Raw genomic sequence first — 21,855 nt, 5'->3', positions numbered from 1 at the left:
AAGTAGGCAGTGGCATAAGAAGTTTGATGATCACATGGTTAAGAGTGGTTTTCTGAAATCAAGCTATGATGAGTGTGTCTACATTAAGAGTGTAGGTGGAGCTGCTGTGGCATACTTACTCTTATATGTGGATGATATGCTCTTGGCTGGAGCAAGTTTGAAAGAAATTCAGAAAGTTAAGGCTGATCTCAGTAATGCTTTTGAGATGAAGGATTTAGGCTCTGCAAAACGAATTCTGGGTATGTCTATTTTCAGAGATAGAAAGAAGAGAGAGATTGTGTTGTCTCAAACTGATTATGTGCAGAGAATACTCAAGAGGTTCCAGATGAGTAACATCAAGGAAGTCTCAGTTCCTATGAGCCAACAATATAAATTGTCTGCAGACCAGAAGCCAAAATGTAAGGCTGAGGAAGATGAGATGAGACAGATCCCTTATGCTAGCATCATTGGTAGCATCATGTATGCTATGATTAGCACAAGGCCGGATGTGGCACAAGCTATTTCAGTAACAAGTAGATATATGTCCAACCATGGTAAGGAGCATTGGGCTGCACTGAAGTGGTTGATGAGATACTTGAAAGGAGCATCGGATGTTGGTATTCTGTTCAAGGGAGGAGAAGACCATGAAGGGGATGCTTTGGTTGGCTGGTGTGACTCTGATTTTGCTGGTAACTTAGACACCAGGAGATCTCAGTCTGGGTTCCTATTTACTTTGTATGGATCCGTCATCAGCTGGAAAAGCAGCTTGCAGGGAGTGGTTGCATTATCAACCACAGAGGCTGAGTTCATGGCTATGACATCTGCTGTGAAAGAAAGCAAGTGGCTAAAGGGGATTTTGGAGGATTTTGGTGTAAAGCAATGTAGTGTGAGCATTGGTTGTGACAACAACAGTGCATTGAGCTTGGCTAAGCATCAAGTATATCACGAGAGGAGTAAGCACATAGACGTGAGGTTGCACTTCATTAGGGAGGAGATTGAAAGAGGCAATGTGAAAGTCTTCAAAGTTCACACTTCAGAAAACCCGGCAGATATGTTGACTAAGCCATTACCTAAGGAAAAGTTTCTGCTATGTTTGAAACTGGTGGGACTGGAGAGGAGGAGTTCTGGTTGGTGACTCCGCTATCACAGGTGGAGTTTGTTGGTAGATTGTGATAGCTTCGGTTTTGAGCTCGGCTGTTGAGTTCGGTTTTTGAGCTCGGTGATGGTGTTCGGTGTCAGAGCTCGGTGTTACGAGCTTAATCGAGTTCGGTGTTAGAGTTCGGTAGTTCGGCACCAAGTTCGGTAGCTCGGCAGCTCCGTGGTCTGGAGAGAACGATCAAAACATGAAGAAGAGTTCGGCTGTTATAACAACTCGTTTCAACAGCCGTTGGATGTACTTAGTTAGTCATGTTTAATCCTGACCGTTAGATGGAAAATAGCCGTTAGTTAGTTTTGACCTTTTAATAGTTTGTAATTCTGCTTTATTCAGTAATTTTTCATCTTCCGTTTCTGGTGAATAAAATTCTTTTTCGATTTCCAAGTCTTGATTTTTTCCTCTCCCAACATTCGATAATCTGTAGCTAGGATTAACAGACACTATTCACAACTCCAACTTATTTTACTCGTAAAATAGAATACGTTGAGCAATTATAACACGAGAAATTCATTTTTAATACAAAATAATAAATTATAAACTTAAAAATAAAAAAAATTAGAATATTAAAAAAAAGTGCAAAAAAAAAAAGTAATTTTTTTAAAAAAAAGTGCAAAAAAAAAAGTAATTTTTTTTAAAAAAAAGTGCAAAAAAAATTTGCCCATCTCCATCTTCTTCCTCTTCCTCCTTCTTCATCCTCTCCCCATCCCTCTTCTTCCTCTTCCAAATGCATAAAAATTCAGAAATTGGTGAACAGTAGTTGCCCGAACCCCCTACAACCGGAAGCTCCATCGCCCGCCAGGCCGGACCCCGGGACCATCCCCAGGTCGCAACTGCGGCCCCGGGACCGTCCTGGGCCGGAACTTCCTCCCGTCCAATGCGCGTCTTGGGCCGGGACTTGAGATTTGCGGCCCGGCCTGTTGCGTTAATGATGCTCTTATAGCCCGGTTGAAAATATACTAATAGTTTCAATAGTAGGAGTCTTATTGAAAATATACTAATAGAATTTTAAGAAATGTGATTGAAAAAGTTAATAAATTATTAATCACATTTTTATATATTAATAAATTTTATAATAAAATATAAATAAATTAAATTAATTTAGTGTAAATATACTCACCATTTTCACCATTTATTATAAAAGGTAATATTGAAGTCCATTTCTTAAAAGAAGTGTAACTCAATTAGCGGTTGAAATCTAGTCTAAATGGTAAAATCGATAAGAGAGATATTTACGTTTAAATTAATAACTATATAAAAAATGGAGTATAATTATTGTTACAAATAAAGTGATGTTTTTTCAAGAACATGTATCAAACCAAAGTAAACTAGCAATGCACCTAAATAAAATTCCAAAAAAAATACGATATTCCATTTGTCCTCAAATAATATGCACTTTTTGGTTTGACACGAGTTTTAATACTATAAAATTAGTAAAGTAAAAAATAGATAGAGAAAAAAATAATTAAAGTATTGTTAGTGGTAAATGTATCTCACCTCATTGTAGAGAAAAGACGTTCTAAAATTAGAAAATGTATATTCTTGTAGGACAGACTAAAAGAAGAGAGTGCATATTTTTGTGGGAAAAAGAAAGTACTACAATTCTATGCGCAATACAACAGTGGAGAATAAAATACTCTATGAACAAAGCGAAATGTTAAAACATGATAATTTGTTTTGGATATATGAAACTAGTACTCCTAATTAGAGTGAAAAAGAGAAAATAAAGAGATAGAGGAAAGGGAGTGTGTTAGAGCATCCACAATAGCGCCTAGCGCACCGCCTAGCCGAGCGCCGGCGCTAGGCGGTGCACTAGGCGATCTATTGCAGCCGCCTAGCGGATTTCGCGAAAAAAAATCGCCTAGCGCTCAGCGGTTCCGCGGCGCTAGGCGGTGCGCTAGGCGATCCGCTAGGCGCTATTGCAGCGTCCGGATCGCCTAGCGCACCCGCTTAGCGCGAATTTTTAATTTTTTTTGTTTGTTTCCGAAACACTATATATACGCGACTTGCCTGTCATTTTCATTCGCACCACTTGTATTAACGAGTACTCTCTCTATCTAAATTTCTGTACAAGATCAACAACAGTAAATGGATCTCAACAACGAGCCTACTTCAGGGAGTAGCGGATCTCAAACTCCCCCGATCCCCGTGGGAGGTGGATGGAGTCAGATGCCCCGACGAGGAGTGAATTATTGTACTTTTTTAAAAATTATTGTAATTTTTTTTAATTATTGTACTTTTTTTAAAATTATTGTACTTTTTAAAATTTTAATAGTATTATTAATGTTTCCCGTATATGTCTTGTAAATTAAATTTCGTATATTGTGTGATTGTTAATTATTTCATTTTGTATATATTTGTTAATAGTGATGTGGATATTGTGTGGCTAGGCTATGGCTAGGCTATTGCTGGGCTATTTGCTTTGTTTTGATGATGTGGCAGGAGGATTTTTAGTGCTGATGATGTGGCAGTGGCTAGGCTATAGCTGGGCTATTGCTGGGCTATTTCTACTGTGGATGGCCTATGAAGCTATAGTGAGTGGTCAGGAAATCCGCAAAAATAAATAAAGAGACGACATTCAAACCCCCCAAATCCCAATACACACACACCTCTTTCATGGCGTCTCTGCTCTTGCCACCCCCAACCTCTTCTTCCGCTGTTTCTTCTCTTTTCTCGCGCTCCTCCTTCCCTACTCCCACCGCACGCTTCACTCCCGCCGTAACTCTCTCTATCGCACTCTTTGTTTCATGTTAACTGATTGTTTCAGCTCCTTCAGATTGAACTGAAAAGGCATCCTTTTTTTATTTTCTTCTTTTACTATTTGGAGATTGACGTGAATTTGATACTTTGCGCGCCTTTTGCTTTTACTGCGAATTGTTACTTTTTCTGTGTTTTTCAGTTTTGTTTTTTGTGTTGATAGAGATTGACGTGAATTTGAGATTTTGCCTGCCGCTTTTGATTTTACTGTAAATTGTTGTGTTTTTTGTCTGATTATGTTTCCGTTTGTGTTGATAGAGATGTGAGTTGACAGGGCCGGTGAACGGTAAGCCTTATGTTCCTGTTCTCAACGATCAGATATTGCCCAAGTACCTGCAATCGAGACGATTGGAGACTGCGTTGAACACAAATACTACTAATAACAGGATCAAGATATTCTCCGGTACTGGCAATTTCGCCCTATCTCAGGTGAATTCTCACGAGTCTTGGAATGGTACTCTTGTTTTCATGTGTTTTTCTAAATAAGGGAATTTGTCGCTTGTTTTAAATATGGAACATAATACATTCTTCTGTTACCGTGGTTTGAGTGCCAACTTACTTGTAGAAACACTTGCCTCTAAAGTTTCATATAAACTTGTCTGCAGTGTCAATAAGTCCTGCATGAGTTGATGATAAGCATGACTTGAATGTAGGGACTTGACATGTAGGAAATTGAAATCCAATGACTGAGCATCACATGGACGGCCTTTTATATAAATTGCAGCTTTATCATTCTATTTTTGCCCCTGTTAGGTAGTGTCACACATCATTTGGTAGAGCGTGATTAATTTATGATGCGACTGTTGTAGTTTCTCTTTTGTTATGCTCTGCGTTCCTCTACTCATTATTCTACTTCACTAAATTTGATGAATTGGTTCTCACTTAGGAAATTGCTAGCTATATGGGCCTCAACCTTGGAAATATCCACATTAAGCGATTTGCAGATGGAGAGATTTATGTTCAGTTGCAAGAGAGTGTCCGTGGCTGTGATGTGTACCTGGTCCAGCCAACCTGTCCTCCAGCTAATGAAAATCTTATGGAGCTTCTGATAATGATAGATGCTTGCCGAAGAGCTTCAGCCAAAAATATCACTGCAGTCATCCCATACTTTGGATATGCTCGAGCGGATAGAAAGGTGGATTTTCAGTGATATATCACACATTTGTTAAGTTATTTACACAATGATGATTAAATACTTACAAGTGAGAAGTTCACTGAATAAATTCTAGAGGAAATGTTACTAGAATGTGGCAGTGCTAATTTACAATCTTCTGTTGTCAATAGACCCAAGGACGTGAATCTATTGCTGCCAAATTAGTAGCCAATCTTATCACAGAAGCGGGTGCAGATCGTGTTCTTGCCTGTGATATCCACTCTGGGCAGTCCATGGGTTACTTTGATATTCCTGTGGACCACGTATACTGCCAGGTATTTTATTAAAGATTTCACCTTTGTTACTTGTTTTCATTCGTACTCACATTGTTTTGTTTTTTGGCTGTGTTTTTACTTTTTATGCAAAAGCCTGTCATCCTTGATTATCTTGCCAGCAAGAAGATATCCTCTGGTGACTTGGTAGTAGTCTCACCTGATGTTGGAGGAGTTGCACGAGCAAGAGCTTTTGCCAAGAAATTATCTGATGCACCTTTGGCCATTGTGGACAAAAGGCGTCAGGGGCATAATGTTGCTGAGGTATTAAGCTTTTCTACTTTAGCTGTCTTTTAACAAGATAAAAAAACACAGAGGGTTTTATTTGGCTATTTGACAAAAAGTTTTCTTTCGACTATTCATTTCCTTTTTGTAATTTGTCTTTTGTTTCTTGGTTACATTACATTTTATTTACAGGTAATGAATCTGATAGGTGATGTTAAAGGAAAAGTTGCAGTGATGGTAGATGACATGATAGATACAGCAGGTAATAGAATATTATAATTACTTTATATATATATATCCTCTAAAATATTTCATAATATAGAGGCTTAATGTAATCAAGTTTATAATTAGTTAAACCATTAAGCACCTGCTAATACATGGCAATAGTAAGGATCAGATGTTTAGTTTTTCTCTGAGATACTAATATGAGTGTTTATGAATGTTACCATGCTGATTTGTTTTATACTGGAATGCTACTCTTAAACTGTTTATCCTTGATTATTCAGTAGCTCAGCCTTTTTGTTTATGCTGTCTATGTCTTTTTGAGGTAGTGAATTTGTTGTCTATGTCAAGGTAGTGCTTTTTTTCCTTGAATTTAAGATAAAATGAAGCTCATCCTTTTGCACTATATGGAGTACTATTTTATGTACCATGGCATATGTGATCTATGAAATCAAAACAAATCTGAACTGAAATTGTAACCAGTCCTTTGACTAGTAGAAATTCGAACTTAATCTGAAGTTAGATTCTTTTGGCATAATTTCTGTATATTTTATAACTATGAAATGATCTACTCATTACTTAACCATTGAGACATGCTGATAGAGAAAATGTGATGGTTGCAAAAATGAACAGAGAGAACGAAACAAGAACAAAGATAATTCTCGAAGAGGCCCTATGGTACTACCGTCCTAAACTATGATCCAAGATACTTTGTTCCTTCATTGAGGAGCTATTTATAATAACAAGTTAGCTATTGACAAACTTCTACTTTGAATAGAACTCCTGATTAAACAAAGGCTCCTAAACCAACTCCAACTCTAACTCTAAAGATAACACCTAAAGTCCTTAAACACAGGAAACAACTATAAATCTACAGGGAAGGGGCGATCTATATCTCTTGGATACAAAACTAATTTTTAATTTTTCTGTATGTTCTGTGGCTCTTAAGGAACTATTGCCAAAGGTGCAGAGTTGCTGCATGAGGTAGGTGCTCGGGAAGTCTATGCATGCAGCACTCATGCTGTTTTCAGGTATCAACAATTGTTATCTGTGGCTCTTTTCACCATTTTATGGAATATCGTGGATCCTTTGATGACACTAAATAAACTTTCTTGTGCTGCTCTATCATGTTATTTAGCACTCTTAAAATAGAGCAACTTGTGTCAATAATACTAATAATGGTGATTCTCAATCATCTTAGTTTTGAGTTGCTGCATAGAGTTGCTTACTCAATCATCTTAGTTGTTGGCTTTGAATCCCACTTTTCAAGCTCAAAATATTTCTAAAATGTTTCTTCCATCATTTCATTGGGAAGAAAAGTACATGAAGGGATAATTTCTCGCACTTGAACAGACTAGACAGTTTCAGAAAATTATGAAGTTTCTTTTCCTCATCTTAGTACCCCTTCTGAGCTGAAATCTTTCTGAATCAAAAACACCAAAATAAATTTTAATTGTATGAACTCTGTCTGGAGTTCATACACTGGCTACTGGGAAAAATTGCCGCTTTTTGCCTTGCAATTTGTACTCTAAACCTCTAATTCGTGACATATTTAGTATACCCTGCCAATCTACTTAAACCACACCTTGTTCAGGAACTTTTAATTCTTTTTAACTTGGAAGTGAGAAATAATGCTTCACAATACTTCATTTTTTCCTATATTGCCTTACAACATTACTTGTGGTAGTCCACCCTTGACAATTTGGTGTCTTTTATAAGTTTTGTCTTATTGTGAAAATCCTATACTTGGTTTGTAAGAGAAAAATATAAAGATTCATAATGTGAGTCTGACGCTCTGTCCTAAATAAGATTAATTTCTTAAAAACATCCATCTTGATTCTGGAATTCAGAGTGTCTTCCAAGGACTAAGTTTGTTACAGTAACTTATAAGGGAATGCTGTCTGTCTCTATGATGATATGCAGGTTTTCAGAATTTTATTTCAGGAAGGAGGCATTTTCAATTAATGCTTAATTTGCTGGCTTCTTTCCATGTACAGATATGATTCGACTTCTAACCATATATCTATTGATGTTGCTCTGTTACAGCGCCCCTGCAATCGAGAGGTTGTCGAGTGGTCTGTTCCAAGAGGTTATTATCACAAATACCCTTCCAGTGTCGGAGAAAAACTATTTCCCTCAGTTGACAGTTCTTTCAGTTGCTAACCTCTTGGGTGAAACAATATGGCGAGTTCATGACGATTGTTCCGTGAGTAGCATTTTCCAGTGATAAAACATCTGGTTTACTTGCTGATTGATGGTGACGAAACCTTTCCGTTGAAGAAAGATATTATACCAGTTCACCTCCCGCTACTTGTGCCTGCAATGCCATCTTCTGCGTCACCTAACCCCCGCAAGACATTTGTAGAAGTTGAAGCAATAATGCCAGTCTTTGAAATGATCTTTTCGCGAATCTCAGGTCTTTGCATTTCTTTATTTAATTTTCTGGTCCAAAATCAGCAAGGAGTTGTTAGTATAGTAGCAGGCAGGTTAATTTCTTTTCCTATTTTGAGCTGTGTACAGGTTTAGGAACATCATTATTTGATTCTCATCTAATCATTGATGATTCTGTAATTATGAATAATTTATTTCTCATGAAGTTGCTCTTTCAATGTAAACAACTGCAATAGCATACCTAACAACAGATAAAATAAGCAATCAAATTAAGATGACCTGGGAATAGAATAGCCGTTAATAACAATGAGAATGTATTTTCCATCGCTATAACTCATGGTCGAAATACAAGCAGGTGCAACAATTGCAGGACTCAGCCAGTTGAGGGGGGTAGCTTTGCGTTTGAATGATATGATATTCGAGTCCGTTTCTCTTTTGAATATGCTTCGCACTCTCATATAATTGGTCACCCATTAACCACTGATTGTTTGCTAGGTTGTTAATGGTCTTGAAATTTAGTATATGGTTCAACCTTGTGTGCCACAACGCATTATTTTCATCACTTCTGGTGAAATTTATATTAGCATGTGTTGCTCCTTCTTCTTCGTTGCTCCTAGTCTTAGTTTAAATTTTGTACTACTATTTAATTCGTTGCTTTACTTCTCGTCTATATTTTAGATTTTATATATACTCCTATTAAGACCAGACCTATTTCATGATGCATATGAGATAGTATACAACTTTACATCTTTCTAATTAATGTCTCCTTCACTCAGAAATTAGATGGAAGCATAGATGATGAACTTATGAGTTTTATTGCAAGGGATAAATTTATAAATGTGTGAGAGGTTCTTTTGAGTTAAATTACTAAATTACTAATGATACTAAGTTGTGTTGTTTGCTCAGCTAATTATAAAGTTGTTGCATTTGAGAGACAAAGAATGAGATAAATAAAATGACTTATTCATAGCTTCAAGGACTAAAAAGGGTAAATCTCATTCTTTTCATCCAATTTTAAAATTCACACAATATAATAATTAAATTAATGATTTGTATAATTAGGTTAGACTCGTCATGTATAATTGGCTCCACTTTCATCCTAAAATTGCCGTGATTATTTAATCCTCCTATTTATAATAGAAAATTCCCGATATAAGTGATATAACAATAATTATTGTTGATTTTATTTATTTTTATAATATTTAACACAATTACATAATTCATATTCTAGTAGTATTTTTCAATTGATAATAGTCGTGTGTTGTTATTAGAGCATCCACAACGGTGGCGTCCGTCGCCACGGCCGTCCGCGCCGCTGGCATGGACGCTACTCGCCGCCGCTGCGCTCGCGCCGTTGGCACGGCGCTGCTCGATGCATCGAGTAGCGCCGTGCCAGCGAGCAGCTGACGTGGCGCGCCGGGATTCGTCAACGGCATAGCCGTTGTGTTTAAATTTTTTTTAATTAAAAAATCGGTTTTTAATTTAAAAAACCAATAAAAAAAATTCACTTCCCCAAAAAAATATATCCGTTTATAACCGTTTTTTCCAATTTTTCATTTTTTTACCCAAAAAATACACACTTTAATCTATAAATACCCCCAATTTCACTCCAAAAAATTCACATCAAACTACACAATTCTCATCTTCATTCTCTCATATCCATTTTCATCTTCAATCTCTCATATCCATTTTCATCTTCATTCTCTCATACCCTACAACATCACTATGTCCGGCCAAGACGATAACCCTACGGGCTCCCACTGTTGGAACCCCGAATGGTTCGGTTCACAACCGTTTCCTAGTCCGGAAACTGACTATTCGGCCCCTCCTCTCACCCAAGATTCGGGCGTTTCGGGTGGCTACCGGCCATACTCGGTCGACGAGCAAGGTACCTCCGATGGGCGATACGGGTGGACACCGGAGCCTATGCCTCCCGTCCCTTCCCAAACTCCGACTCCTCCATCTCGTGCCGGTGTCCGCACACCGTACTCACCGGCGGAGATGGATAGATTGTTCAAGGCGTACTTGGAAATCTCCGAAGATGCGGTGGTTGGCACGAACCAATCCGGCGATCACTTTTGGTGGCACGTCTCTCGGCGGTACAATGCAAACCGGCCGCCGGGAACGATCGAGTGCAACGAGAGTATGGTGCGCAACTGCATCGGCCGAGCCAACGACGAAATTGGCAAGTTCAATAGCTATTTCCTCCAGGAGTCGCGGAATGCCGGGAGCGGCCGGAGCGAGGTCGACATCATCACTGCGGCGTTGAGCACCTACTAATCCATGAACGGTAAGTCGTTCAAGTACCTAAATGTTTGGCAGGAAACGAGGACGCACCCGAAGTATCTAGGAGGCGTAACATCCTCCTCTAGCGGCTCCTCCAAACGGTCACGGTCGGCATCCCTATCCGACGCCGGCGAAGAAGTGGCTAGCCAACTCGCCGAAGCTAACTTGGGTAGCCCTGACGCCGGACCAAGCGGTTCCCGACGCCGACCGCAAGGAAGGAAGAAGGCGGCGGCCGAACGCCGTCGCGCCGCGACTCCATCTGCCCCCGCCCCCGAACCCGCACCCTATGTTCCACCTCCACCCCCGAACAACTCGTTGTGGGCCCTTTTGGCCCAACTTAATATGGCCGATAGGTCAACTATGACCCCCACGCAACTTCAAACGCACGAGGACATGATGTTGGGTCTCAAAAAATAATTGGGGTTGGTGCCGCCGGATGCGTAGTCCTCCTCGGGTAATATTAGCCAATAATCATGTAATTTTTAATTTTTAGGAGTTTAATTATGTAATTTTTAATTTTTAGTTTTTTAATTATGTAATTTTTAATTTTTATGATTTTAATTATGTAATTTTTAATTTTTAAGATTTTAATTATGTCTTTTTTTATTTTATTTGTAATTTGTAATATTTATTGTGGTTTTTAATGAATTTTAGTATTATGGAAATGTTTTTGTGTAATTGAATTTTAAATTAATTGTAATCGTCTTTGCGGAAGAGCACAGCTGTGGGTGTTGCTCTCTTGCCAGAGAGCAGACAGAAAAAGTGGGGTCGGGCCCACAACGTGCCGCTGGCAAGAGCACGGTTGTGGATGCTCTTCAAGGAGCTCGCAGCGCCTCCACCAAAAACACTATAAATTTTACCTTCCCCCATTCCTTCTCCACTCCACTTGAATTCTGCTCAACAACTTCTCTCCTTCTACGTTCTGTTCCTTTGTATATGTTTGTAGTGCTAGTGTTTCATGTTTTTCCATTCCATCTGTTTGGTTGAGCAACGGCGATGAATCTGTCCCAAAGATGTTTAATTTAATTTTTTTTAAAAATGTTATTTTGTTTGCGCTCAAATATTCGAGTTAATTTTGGCGAGATGACGATGAAATTCATGTCTGTCAATCCACTGATTTACTGTGATGTTAAATCTGAATACCTACTACAGGTTCTGATCGCTTCTGAAATTCAAATTCATCTGTTTCATTTCAAATTTAGTTATTTTGGAAATTTTTGGTAGCAGAGGATGAATTTAAGGTTAAATGGGTATTTTGCGACTGATATTTAGTTGATGCTAAACTCTTCTATGAGAATTGATGCCCCTCAAAAATTTGATATCTCTATTGGATTACATCATTAGATTTATATGAATGAGTGTTTCTGTTTAGTTATTCTTTAAAAGCAGTTTTCAATTTCTTTAATAGGAGTATTACATTTTTTTGGTATTGTGCATTTGAATTAAGCAGCGGTGATGAACATTCAACTGTGACCGAAGACGCTTGTCGTCAGTGACGGTACACAACCCTCTAAGAAGTTCTGAGCTCCATTTTGCTATTTCTTTTTACCTTTTATTAGAAATCTTATTCTCATTTTGGCGAAGTGACGAATGAAATTCATGCTCAAATCACTGATTTATTATGTGATGTTAAAATTGAATCTCGACAGGTTCTGATCGCTTGTTAAATTTCATTTATTTGTTGGAAATTTTAAATTGTGAGATTTGGTTGTGCGGCAGATGATGAATCTAATGTGAAATGGGTAATTTGCGACTGATTTGTTGTGATGCTAAACTCACCTTGGAGAACTGATGCCAATAAATTATTTATTTATTTATTTGGTTGTTTTAATCTCGGTTGAATATCTGCTTTTGGATTTTTGTTGAATAGAAAGATTAAACATGGAATCTAAAGCAGAGATTGTGTGTATCAACGTTGTGCGAATTTGATTCAAAATGCATTCTGATTGAAAGTATTCTCTGCAAAATTGAAATCACAAGGCGAAGATGGGCAGTTGTCTTTCAAATTTTCAGTTGATTTGTCAACAATCATCTTCCCCACACTTCCATAAAATTTAACTCATATTCCCTTTTCTTTCTCACTAGTTGCATATGTTACCAATTCAATACTTTCTTGTCTTAATTTATTTTACACCTATGTTGCCATTGCTACTGCTGCTCTGGTAGGATTCCTTTCCCTTGTAATATTGTTAGCAAAATCATGTTTTTATGCAATTTACATTCCTAATTTTGTAAGCTATGTGAATTTCATATTTCTGTATATTTTATGTTCTGGTTGAGCTATTGTTGGTTTTATGCATTTAAATTAAGCAGCTATGATGAATATTCAACTGTGACCGGAGACTTGTTGTCAGTGACGGTACACAACCCTCTAAGAAGTTCTGAGTACTTTATTTTGTTTGAAATCTTATGCTCATTTTTCCTATTGATTTTGGCGAAGTGACGATGAAATTCATGCTCAAATCACTGATTTGTTGTGATGTTAAAATTGAATCTCGACAGGTTCTGATCGCTTGTTAAACTTGAAATATTGCTTGAAATTTTAAATTTAGTGATTTGGTTGTGCGGCAGATGATGAATCTAATGTGTAATGGGTAATTTGCGACTGATTTGTTGGGATGCTAAACTCACCTTGGAGAACTGATGCTCACAAAATTCAAATTTATTCACAAGAATTCCTTTTTCTTTTTTCAGCTCCATTCCGTTCATTTTCTCATGTTCTTTGTTCTCTAGCAATCGATTTCAAAAAATGGATTTTAAAGCGGAGATTGTATCAACAGTGTGCGAATTTGATTCAAAATGCTCTCTGATTGAAAGTATTCTCTGCAAAATCAAAATCACTAGGTGAAGATGGGCAGTTGTGTTTCAATTTTTCAGTTGATCTGTCAACAATCATCTTCCCCACACTTTTCATAGTACTAATATTTAATATTCCCTTCTCTTTCCAACATTGTTTACATATGTCACTAATTCATTACTCTCTTCTCTTACATAATTGATATACACTTATGTGTCCATTGCCGCTGACCAGGAAGGATTCCTCCGTTGCAGGATGAAGCCTTTTTTCCCATGTAAAAATGTTAGCAAAATCATGTTTTTATGTATTTATATATGTCAATTTCATATCTCCAGTAAGTATTTTATTTTCGGCTTGGGATATAATCAGCTACACATCATCCTATCTGTATGAAAGTGTGTTTCTGTTTGATTTATTATACAAGTACAGTAGTATTTTTTATATCTAATCTAATATAGAGAAGAAATGTATGAAAAGATGTTTGAATTAGGCAGCAGCGATGATATCCAATTTGTGACCGAAGATGCTTGTCGTCTGTGATGGTGTACACAACCCTCTAAGAAGTTCTGAGCTCCATTTTGCCAACTTTACGGTCTTTACCTTATTTTGTTAGAAATTTTATGCTCAAATTTTGATTTTAGCGAGGTGATGATGAAATTCATGCTCAAATCACTGATTTAGTGTGATGTGAAAATTGAAATCTCGACAGGTTCTGATCGCTTGGTTAAATTGTTGGAAATTTTTAAATTTTGTGGCAGAGGACGGATCTAATTTGCGACTGATTTGTTACGATGCACAACTCACCTTGGAGAACTGATGCCCACAAAATTGGAATTTATTCACTAATTTACACTCCCTTTCATTTTCTGCTGTTAATTGTTCTTGATTATCAATCTCTTCTTTTGGATTCTTGATGAACGGAAAAGTGCAAAAATGGAATCTTAAGCAGAGATTGTGTGTATGGTCTTGTGTGAATTTGATTCAAATTGCATCCTGATCGAAATTTAACATTCGCTTTTCTTAAGCATTGATTTCAGTTGATTTGTCAACAATCATCTTCCCTACACTTATTTAAATTTAACATTCACTTTTCTTTCTCTTCATTTATTTTGTAACTTTGATACAGTTACATTATCACTGCTTTAGGGTTGATTTCACGAAAGCAAAATCAAGTTTTATTGTTTTATTTTCCTTCAAATTTTAATCTGTTTGTCTCGTAGTCAAAGTATTCCTATCCTATCGGTTTGTGAGAATACTATACTGAATCCATTTAAAACGATTAGATCAATTTGTCATAAAATGTCGCAAATGTTTTGCCTAATCAAGTTCTGTACAGTAAGATAATTATTTTTTATTATGAGTGATGCTAAATGGCCATAATGTGGTCGGCCATAAAGAGTTAATTTAGTCTATTTACATGTATAAAAAAATTAGAATTACTGATATAAACTTATATGTGTGTGAATGGACTTGTGAGTTGATATTTATCTTTGAATTCCATTACGTAAAACACATTAATATCACGAATTACTGTATACGTTGAGCAACAATCAAAAAATGACAGTAGTAATAAGTTGAGCAAAAATTACGAAAGAGCAACACTAACATGTTGAGCTTCATATAATGAAGATGATATAAAAGTAAAATCAAATAGTATTAAACCAAAAATTTGAAAAAAATTAATTATTTTTATTATTTAATTAATTTATGGCTGACCATAATGTGGCCGCATAGCTTTATTCTTTTATTATTGCTCGTAAACTGAGTTTGGGAAGGATGTTCGAAACGAAACGAAACGAAATTATCACTATCTCTAACGATCTATTTGTAAAATAAAATCGCAAAACTGTACAAGAATATTGGTATTTGATATGTTGTCTTTTACTGTATTACAAAATATTGATGCTCAAGAAGAGGCAAACCAGACACTGAAACTCATCACAAAAACTATGAACTCTATGTATGAATCTCAAGGCTATAAACATTCTCGAGGTTGGTTGAGGAACAACACAGGATGTACCGCGGCACTTGAATAGTTGATTGCCTTTTTGAGCTTCCGTTGATCAAATATCTCAACTTCAACTACAAACGAAGAGCTCACAGCTCGATGATCCGAAAGCCTCATCTCCGATCGATTGTAACATAGCTGCTTAATGCCTTTACCAAACCAAAGGATACGGTCACACCTGCATCATATATATAAATGAAGTCTCTTGTTAACATATTTATTACTATGATTTATGGGTTAAAAAATGTTTGGTTTGATGAAAGCATGACTTACCATGCCGGGGATCTCTTCTTTTCTCCTTTAGGGTTTTGACCAACATATCTGTCAGAGTTGATCTCATACTTGTAAGTTGGGGCAAAGTTGATCATCCCCTCTTTCCATCCATCAAACACATGTCCATTTCTGAGTTCATTGCTCAACTGCAAACATATTACAATTATGGTTAATTTACATTTATTGTTTGATTTTTTAACCACTTGAAACATCAAGCTCTAATAATAGTGAGATAGTGGAACCATATTAAATGACTCATACCTGATCGTGGTTGAGAAGCACAGCCCACTGCTTCTTCTCGACCAACTTTCTCACTTCTGAATCCGACATATTGATCCGATAATTCAAATCTCCAAACCAGAATATCTTGCTGTTCATATAGAAATTGGGTATTTAGTCACTAATTCATATAAACATGTGCACAAAAAATAGAAGAAATGATCATTTAGTGTATGAAAAGTCGAGATTTTTTTCTATCTTAACAACATATAGCGCTCTTACTCGTGAGATGGGATTGTCTGTGGCTGATCAATGTCAAAGAGCGTTGAGAAATGAGTCCGCCTTATGATTTCAAGAACATCAGAGTTACGCCTATGCTCGGCCCCATACTTCTCACCAGAGGTTAGATGAGAGCAGACAAAGCATAGACGACTATGGAAGAGTGACATACTTATGGAAACAGAACCCTGTGAGAGGCGAAGAGAAAAACATTAAAGTCAGAACTCTCCATATACCAATAATTGAGGTGTAATCTTCAAAATTTAGGCCATGGAGTTGTTCAACAATAAGATGAAGGTGCATCAATCATCATGCTAGTTTTGCGATAATAAACTAAAAAAACCAGAGGAATGAGCAAACCTTGTTTCCCATGTAGCCCATAAGCCCAACTCCGACTGGGGAGACCTTCAAGTGGTTATGTGTCGCCTTAGCCTTCTCCTCACCCACACTGACACATATATTCCGACCATCTGTTTACTCACAATCCTTACATACGTTGACTGCGATTTTTTTGGAGTGCTTGACATTGCATCTTCATTTCTGAAATCTGACATTTCCATAAAACAATCTTCTTCTTCTCCAGGAATTTCATCCAACTCTTCCGATAGATAATCCACAACTTCATCGAGCTCCTCTTGTGGATCCATGTGAACTGTCCGTAGATTTCCGAAGCTTTGGTGCATTCTTTTCAACTGTGGGAAATTTTGAGGGCTGGAGTTGAGACCATTACTCGTCCATCCTATTCTTGCTGAACTGCTCAGCACTCTTCGTAAGGACCTTGCCGATAAAGCTTGATGAGATGTAGCATCAAGTGATTGCTCTGGCCAGTCCAATCTGCTGTTCCAGATAATATCAGAGACTCTCTTTGCCTGGATGTCCTTCCCGTCGACCTTCGAGTCACCGTCCATAGTGGTGCCTCCAGAATTATCGGGGAATAAGTCAAGTGCAGGAATAACTGCCTCATCAGCCAATGTATCCGAAGCACAGGAAGTCCTGAAAACAGGAGAGGGCGGTGCGCTGTAGCTTTTAAGTTTGGTTTCCGGTTCTGCTGACTTATTCAATGTTCTGCGGATGATAGCCTCCCATTTTGAGATCGGCATTCTACTTTCCGAAACAAGCACATTGCCCGCACTCAAGGGAACCACTTCCTGGAAGCTGTGATGCTTCATAATTAGGAATTATCATAACAAAATCTTATCCTATAGTATTTAGATATTGACACATGTAAACACAAAATTTTGATCCATAAAAGGAAACAAGGATTATTGAGTGATTTAAAGATAACTAAACAAACACTCCCTCATGAAAAAGAAGAAAAGCTTCATAAATTCAGTTATGTATGCGTAAACCCAATTTCTCTAAGCTAAAACATCAAGCTGCATCTCAAGTATTTTGGTCAAATCACAGAGTGAAATTGGTGTGAGATTAATAGAGATACTTAGAGAAGATCTTCTTCAGATGAGAGAATTTCGCAGTTGAATTGCATGCATGCCTGGAAATGGAGAGCAATAACAAACATGGACGGTTTTACTTTGGGAACAAATTTAAGTTTGATGCACTAGCTAACTAGTTGAATTGTATTGTTTGAATATTTTTTGTCATGATATTTCAATCTTTGCACCAAGTTTTCTTCCTGAAACAGAGTATGGTTCGCAATTGATGCACTAAGTTAACTAGTTTCTTTAGCAGCTTATACGAACACGATTCACGATGAGCTATCAATATTCCAAATTTTGCTGCTAAGCTTACCCGAAAATGTACATATCAGCTGGGTCTTGCATACAGAGCCATTCATCTATATCAAGGTCATCATCTGGAAACCTTCCAGCAACATTCCAAGTACCTATATTTACTCTGCACACACGAAATCATACTCTTACCATAGAGAGCGAACAAATATAACAAATCCCAAGAACAACCGAGAAGTAGATGGAAAAGTGAAATAGCCACATGCAAAGCTAGAAATTTATGATTTCTCACTGAGCCAAACCTCACATCTTTTGTGTTTATGTACTGAAGTCGCAGAGTTTCTGATTTTCTTCTCCTGTGTTTCGTCGAAAATGCTGTTGAAGGTTTACCTGGATCGTTAGAATCATTTAGCATCAAGAGAAGGCAGGATATTCTTTGAGATAACCACATTCCATAAATTGAAAAGCTTTGCTTCAGAAACAATAGTATTTGATCAAGCAAATGCTATACACTCGAAAAAGATAACTTTCCCTGCATTTTCAAGATCCAACCCAATGAATTACTAATAAACTACCTCCTGTAGTTTTGGTTGCGCAAGCAGATTGAAATCCCTTCGTCCTATCGAAATGATCATCGAGCATAATACTATCATCTTTACAAGAGCAAACTGCCCAAAAACAGAATTCATGTGAGAAACCAAAAACAAAGCTCACAAATTGAGGAAGCAAGAACCATGATTTATGAGCCATACCATCATCTTCACTGCGTTCACTCTCTGTGTCCACTTCATCTTCACTGAAATCATAAACCTTCGGCTTGATATTCAGCCATTTTTTCATCATAATAGATGGCCAAAACGGCTGAGGCAAAAAAAAAAAACAAGTACATCATCAAACGACCGCATTCTCTTAAACATTTCTACAAACACATTGAATGCGTAACTCCAAGTAATCATCTCTTACCTCAGACCGCTTTCCTCTTTTAGTCTTCATGATCCTGCTAAAAATTGAACAACCACAGAGACTGCAACAAATCCAACCACTTCTCAGATATATATATGTGCGCTCACATTTATTAGGCGAAATTGAGGAAAGATTCGATTTTTACAGCTTTGTACCAAACGAGTGATGACAGATGAGAAAGGGAAAACAATAAAGTAATGGTTAAGCTGAAGAGGAACCACTTCCACAAATTGCACCAAAATATCTGGTGTCCATTTCAAGTTGAATATCAAAAGGCATTATTTCGATTGAAAAAACTCAAGAAACACCGATCCCCATTAGAAAAGAATCAGTAATGGAATGTCGTTGTCAGTTTGAAATCTGACTACTGTATTACTAAATTAAAAGCATTGACATCTACAGTGATAATCCCCATTTGTTTATGAGTAATAAGTCCACCCGATTACAGCGCCCATGCAAGATTTGTCTGTTTCTTGCGTCATCATTTATGATTATATATTAGTTTATGTGGTAAAATTCATGATAACATTGTTGATGTCTTTTTATATAGTAGCATATCATAGATGAAGTCTGAATAATTTTATTTTAATTTCATCATAGTTTACTATGATGTTTTAGTTAAATGCTATTCGGATTCTATTGTTTTGTGGCAATTTTGAGCTAACTATTCGAGACCTGAAAAAAAAAAATTTCAAGTCCATTCACTATCCGACACACAAATAGAGATGTTTACGAACCTGATTTCGAGCTAGAACCACCGATTCACATTTGTAGAGTCGAAACTGGTGTATTGGGTTAACAAAGCTTTGGTATTTGAACTATCGATTTTGATTTTAAACCGTGAATTGGTTGAACTGACTGGTATGATCCGATTTCAAAACATTTAGTTTATGGTCTTCTATGAACAATTAATTACGTTTAAAGGGGATGTTCACCTCTAAATATAAACCATTTATCAAATTTAATAATTTATAATATCACATGAATTCAAAAGGTGTTACTATGATAATAAATTAATTTTCAAATTTTAATTTACGCGTGATTCACAAATTGAGAAAAAAAAAAACTTTGTATTTATAAGTCAAAAAATAACAAACCATAAGGAAAGAAAAAAACAGGGAAGTAAATCATAAGTACTCCTATTAAACTGTAGTACTACTACAATGTAACTTAGTTTTTTTTGTAAAATTCCTAATTATAGTAGTACAACGATAATATGAAGACCAATAACAATTTAATAGAGTTGTAGGTGACGATATTTGTGTCTGACTTTTCTTTGGTGTGTACGTACCCAATGAGCTACAGTTTTGATAATTAATTTTTAATTAAGCATTAAAGGTTATAATTACTGGCCATTCAACTGCATCATAAATTCATTCAACAATATTTGAGGACGAAATGCCTCTTGTACACAAGTTGATTTGACCACATTATTTATAGTTTGTCGTTTATTGCACAATATATCACCAAAACTTGCAATCAAAACACAGTTTGTTTCTTTATAAAAATGTAGCATACTTTAAACTCTAATGTACAAGTAAAATATTTTGGTTAAATCACTATTAAGATATTAGAAAACTAATGTTGTCGATGAGAGGCTTCATCTTCATTTCAGCACTATTAATTTAATTTGACTCTTAAGTATGTTAATCAAAATCTTATTTTCAAGCAACGAACAAATTTTTTCACTAACCAAAATAGATCCCTATATAAATAATAGTTGTTGAATTTAGACAAATGAGAAACTGTAGATGAGAAAATTCATACAGCTGGAGGGATAGAGATCTCAAAGCATAGAATAGTATACTATTTTGATTTTATTGAATACTCCTATATTTATTTGTGTGAACTAGAATAGCTGGTGCCCCACACCCCACACGCCCATTTTATATAGTACTATTCCTATGATTAATATTACCAAAAGCTAGTCTAATAAAATACTATTTGGTTTAGGGAGGAACATATAATTACGTGCATTGTTATAGGTAGGTCGGTAGATAATTCAGTCTAGTTGAAAAAAAATACAAGATTGGAATACAAGTTGGATCGACATTTCACGTTCTTTATTTCAAATCATGTTTTGGAGTCTTGTCCCATTAATTAATTAACTTAGTTAACTATAACTACGAAAATTATAAGATTTAGTCTTTTCGGCCCGGGGACCGTGTTGTCGGAGTTGAATGAACAATTAGTTAAAAACTCTCTATGATAATTAAAACAAAAAAATAAAGAACGAGCATCATGAACTATAAAGTGAAAGCGTACCTTAATCCATATTAAATATTTAAATGGCGAAATTGCTTTATAGTAATGATTATGAAGAGAATACAAAGATATCGAATATGTCTAGGGACCGTAACCTAACTTATATTTATATAAAATATAAGACACTTTATTTTCTGCTATGTCCCTCAACAAAATGATATCTACACTTATTTTTGTTACAAGTTAAATACACTTTAGCCAAAACTTCAACTTTAATTAGATCCAACCTCGTAAAAAGCTTAGTCTATATCCGACTCATGACTGACTCGACCCAGATAATACTCATCATTACTCAATTTTTGAACTAACTAATTGTACTACTATTTTTGTTTTAGGATATTTAATAAAAATTCAAAAATACATGTGATATTGAAAAACTTCATGAAAAATACTACCCTCTCCCTTCATCCATGAATAAATGTTTAGTTCAGCACAAATTTTAAAAATATAAATAACAGTGGAGAGGAAAAATTAATGAAGTGAAGCATTTAGGTGAAAAAGATGGATGTCAATGAGTGAAGGCAATAGATTAAGCATTTAGATGCAGCAAGAAATAAATAACCCTTTCACTGTAGCAGTCGAATAAAATCTAAATAAACTAATTTATTATTATTATTATCATCACCAATATTGAATATTATTGTTACTATTATTTTCAAAATTGAATTGACGTCAAAATGATCATATTTTTGGAAATTAAGTAACCATATAGCTGCACATTAATGCATCCCATGATATTTCAGTCACATGAATGAGTCATAATTAAGTAGAATAATGGATGATGGATACATAAACATTGCGTGTGGTTGACATCAAAACAAACACTAGTGTATTTATAAGTAGTATGAAAAAACATTGTGGCGGGTGAGGTGGAATATCTGCAGATAATTAAGAGGTAAGATATGGTGAAGTGGAAGTAGTGCAT

At 36.2% G+C, this 21,855-nt stretch overlaps 1 protein-coding gene, 11 non-coding genes and 1 pseudogene across 12 annotated transcripts; 12 read left to right on the top strand and 1 right to left on the bottom strand.

Annotated features, from left to right (window-relative positions):
- The first annotated feature begins 3,689 nt into the window (after positions 1-3,689).
- On the top strand, positions 3,690-8,376 carry LOC121767240 (ribose-phosphate pyrophosphokinase 1-like). The gene is made up of 8 exons (XM_042163466.1): positions 3,690-3,850; positions 4,148-4,318; positions 4,776-5,024; positions 5,174-5,317; positions 5,411-5,578; positions 5,732-5,801; positions 6,711-6,792; positions 7,808-8,376. The coding sequence occupies exons 1-8, from the start codon at positions 3,749-3,751 to the stop codon at positions 7,986-7,988; spliced, it is 1,167 nt and encodes a 388-aa protein (XP_042019400.1). The 5' UTR covers positions 3,690-3,748; the 3' UTR covers positions 7,989-8,376.
- A 3,140-nt stretch (positions 8,377-11,516) lies between these two features.
- On the top strand, positions 11,517-11,601 carry LOC121769588. Its single transcript, XR_006043617.1, has one exon. It is a non-coding gene; the product is annotated as a small nucleolar RNA snoR14 (small nucleolar RNA).
- A 55-nt stretch (positions 11,602-11,656) lies between these two features.
- On the top strand, positions 11,657-11,747 carry LOC121769576. The gene has a single exon (XR_006043606.1). It is a non-coding gene; the product is annotated as a small nucleolar RNA Z101 (small nucleolar RNA).
- Positions 11,748-11,885: 138 nt separating this feature from the next.
- LOC121769580 lies at positions 11,886-11,966 on the top strand. The gene has a single exon (XR_006043610.1). It is a non-coding gene; the product is annotated as a small nucleolar RNA U61 (small nucleolar RNA).
- Positions 11,967-12,016: 50 nt separating this feature from the next.
- Positions 12,017-12,098, top strand: LOC121769591. The gene has a single exon (XR_006043620.1). It is a non-coding gene; the product is annotated as a small nucleolar RNA snoR14 (small nucleolar RNA).
- Positions 12,099-12,148: 50 nt separating this feature from the next.
- Positions 12,149-12,238, top strand: LOC121769574. Its single transcript, XR_006043604.1, has one exon. It is a non-coding gene; the product is annotated as a small nucleolar RNA Z101 (small nucleolar RNA).
- A 90-nt stretch (positions 12,239-12,328) lies between these two features.
- Positions 12,329-12,483, top strand: LOC121769597. Its single transcript, XR_006043626.1, has one exon. It is a non-coding gene; the product is annotated as a small nucleolar RNA snoR135 (small nucleolar RNA).
- Positions 12,484-12,872: 389 nt separating this feature from the next.
- On the top strand, positions 12,873-12,951 carry LOC121769590. The gene has a single exon (XR_006043619.1). It is a non-coding gene; the product is annotated as a small nucleolar RNA snoR14 (small nucleolar RNA).
- Positions 12,952-13,000: 49 nt separating this feature from the next.
- LOC121769575 lies at positions 13,001-13,090 on the top strand. The gene has a single exon (XR_006043605.1). It is a non-coding gene; the product is annotated as a small nucleolar RNA Z101 (small nucleolar RNA).
- A 106-nt stretch (positions 13,091-13,196) lies between these two features.
- LOC121769598 lies at positions 13,197-13,347 on the top strand. Its single transcript, XR_006043627.1, has one exon. It is a non-coding gene; the product is annotated as a small nucleolar RNA snoR135 (small nucleolar RNA).
- Positions 13,348-13,726: 379 nt separating this feature from the next.
- LOC121769581 lies at positions 13,727-13,809 on the top strand. The gene has a single exon (XR_006043611.1). It is a non-coding gene; the product is annotated as a small nucleolar RNA U61 (small nucleolar RNA).
- A 66-nt stretch (positions 13,810-13,875) lies between these two features.
- LOC121769589 lies at positions 13,876-13,955 on the top strand. Its single transcript, XR_006043618.1, has one exon. It is a non-coding gene; the product is annotated as a small nucleolar RNA snoR14 (small nucleolar RNA).
- Positions 13,956-15,082: 1,127 nt separating this feature from the next.
- On the bottom strand, positions 15,083-18,955 carry LOC121767149 (annotated as a pseudogene).
- Between the last annotated feature and the right edge of the window lie 2,900 nt (positions 18,956-21,855).

This window comes from Salvia splendens, chromosome 15 (assembly GCF_004379255.2).
Source record: "Salvia splendens isolate huo1 chromosome 15, SspV2, whole genome shotgun sequence".
NCBI classification, from domain to species: Eukaryota; Viridiplantae; Streptophyta; class Magnoliopsida; order Lamiales; family Lamiaceae; genus Salvia; species Salvia splendens.
This window is presented reverse-complemented; position numbering and strand designations above follow the sequence as displayed.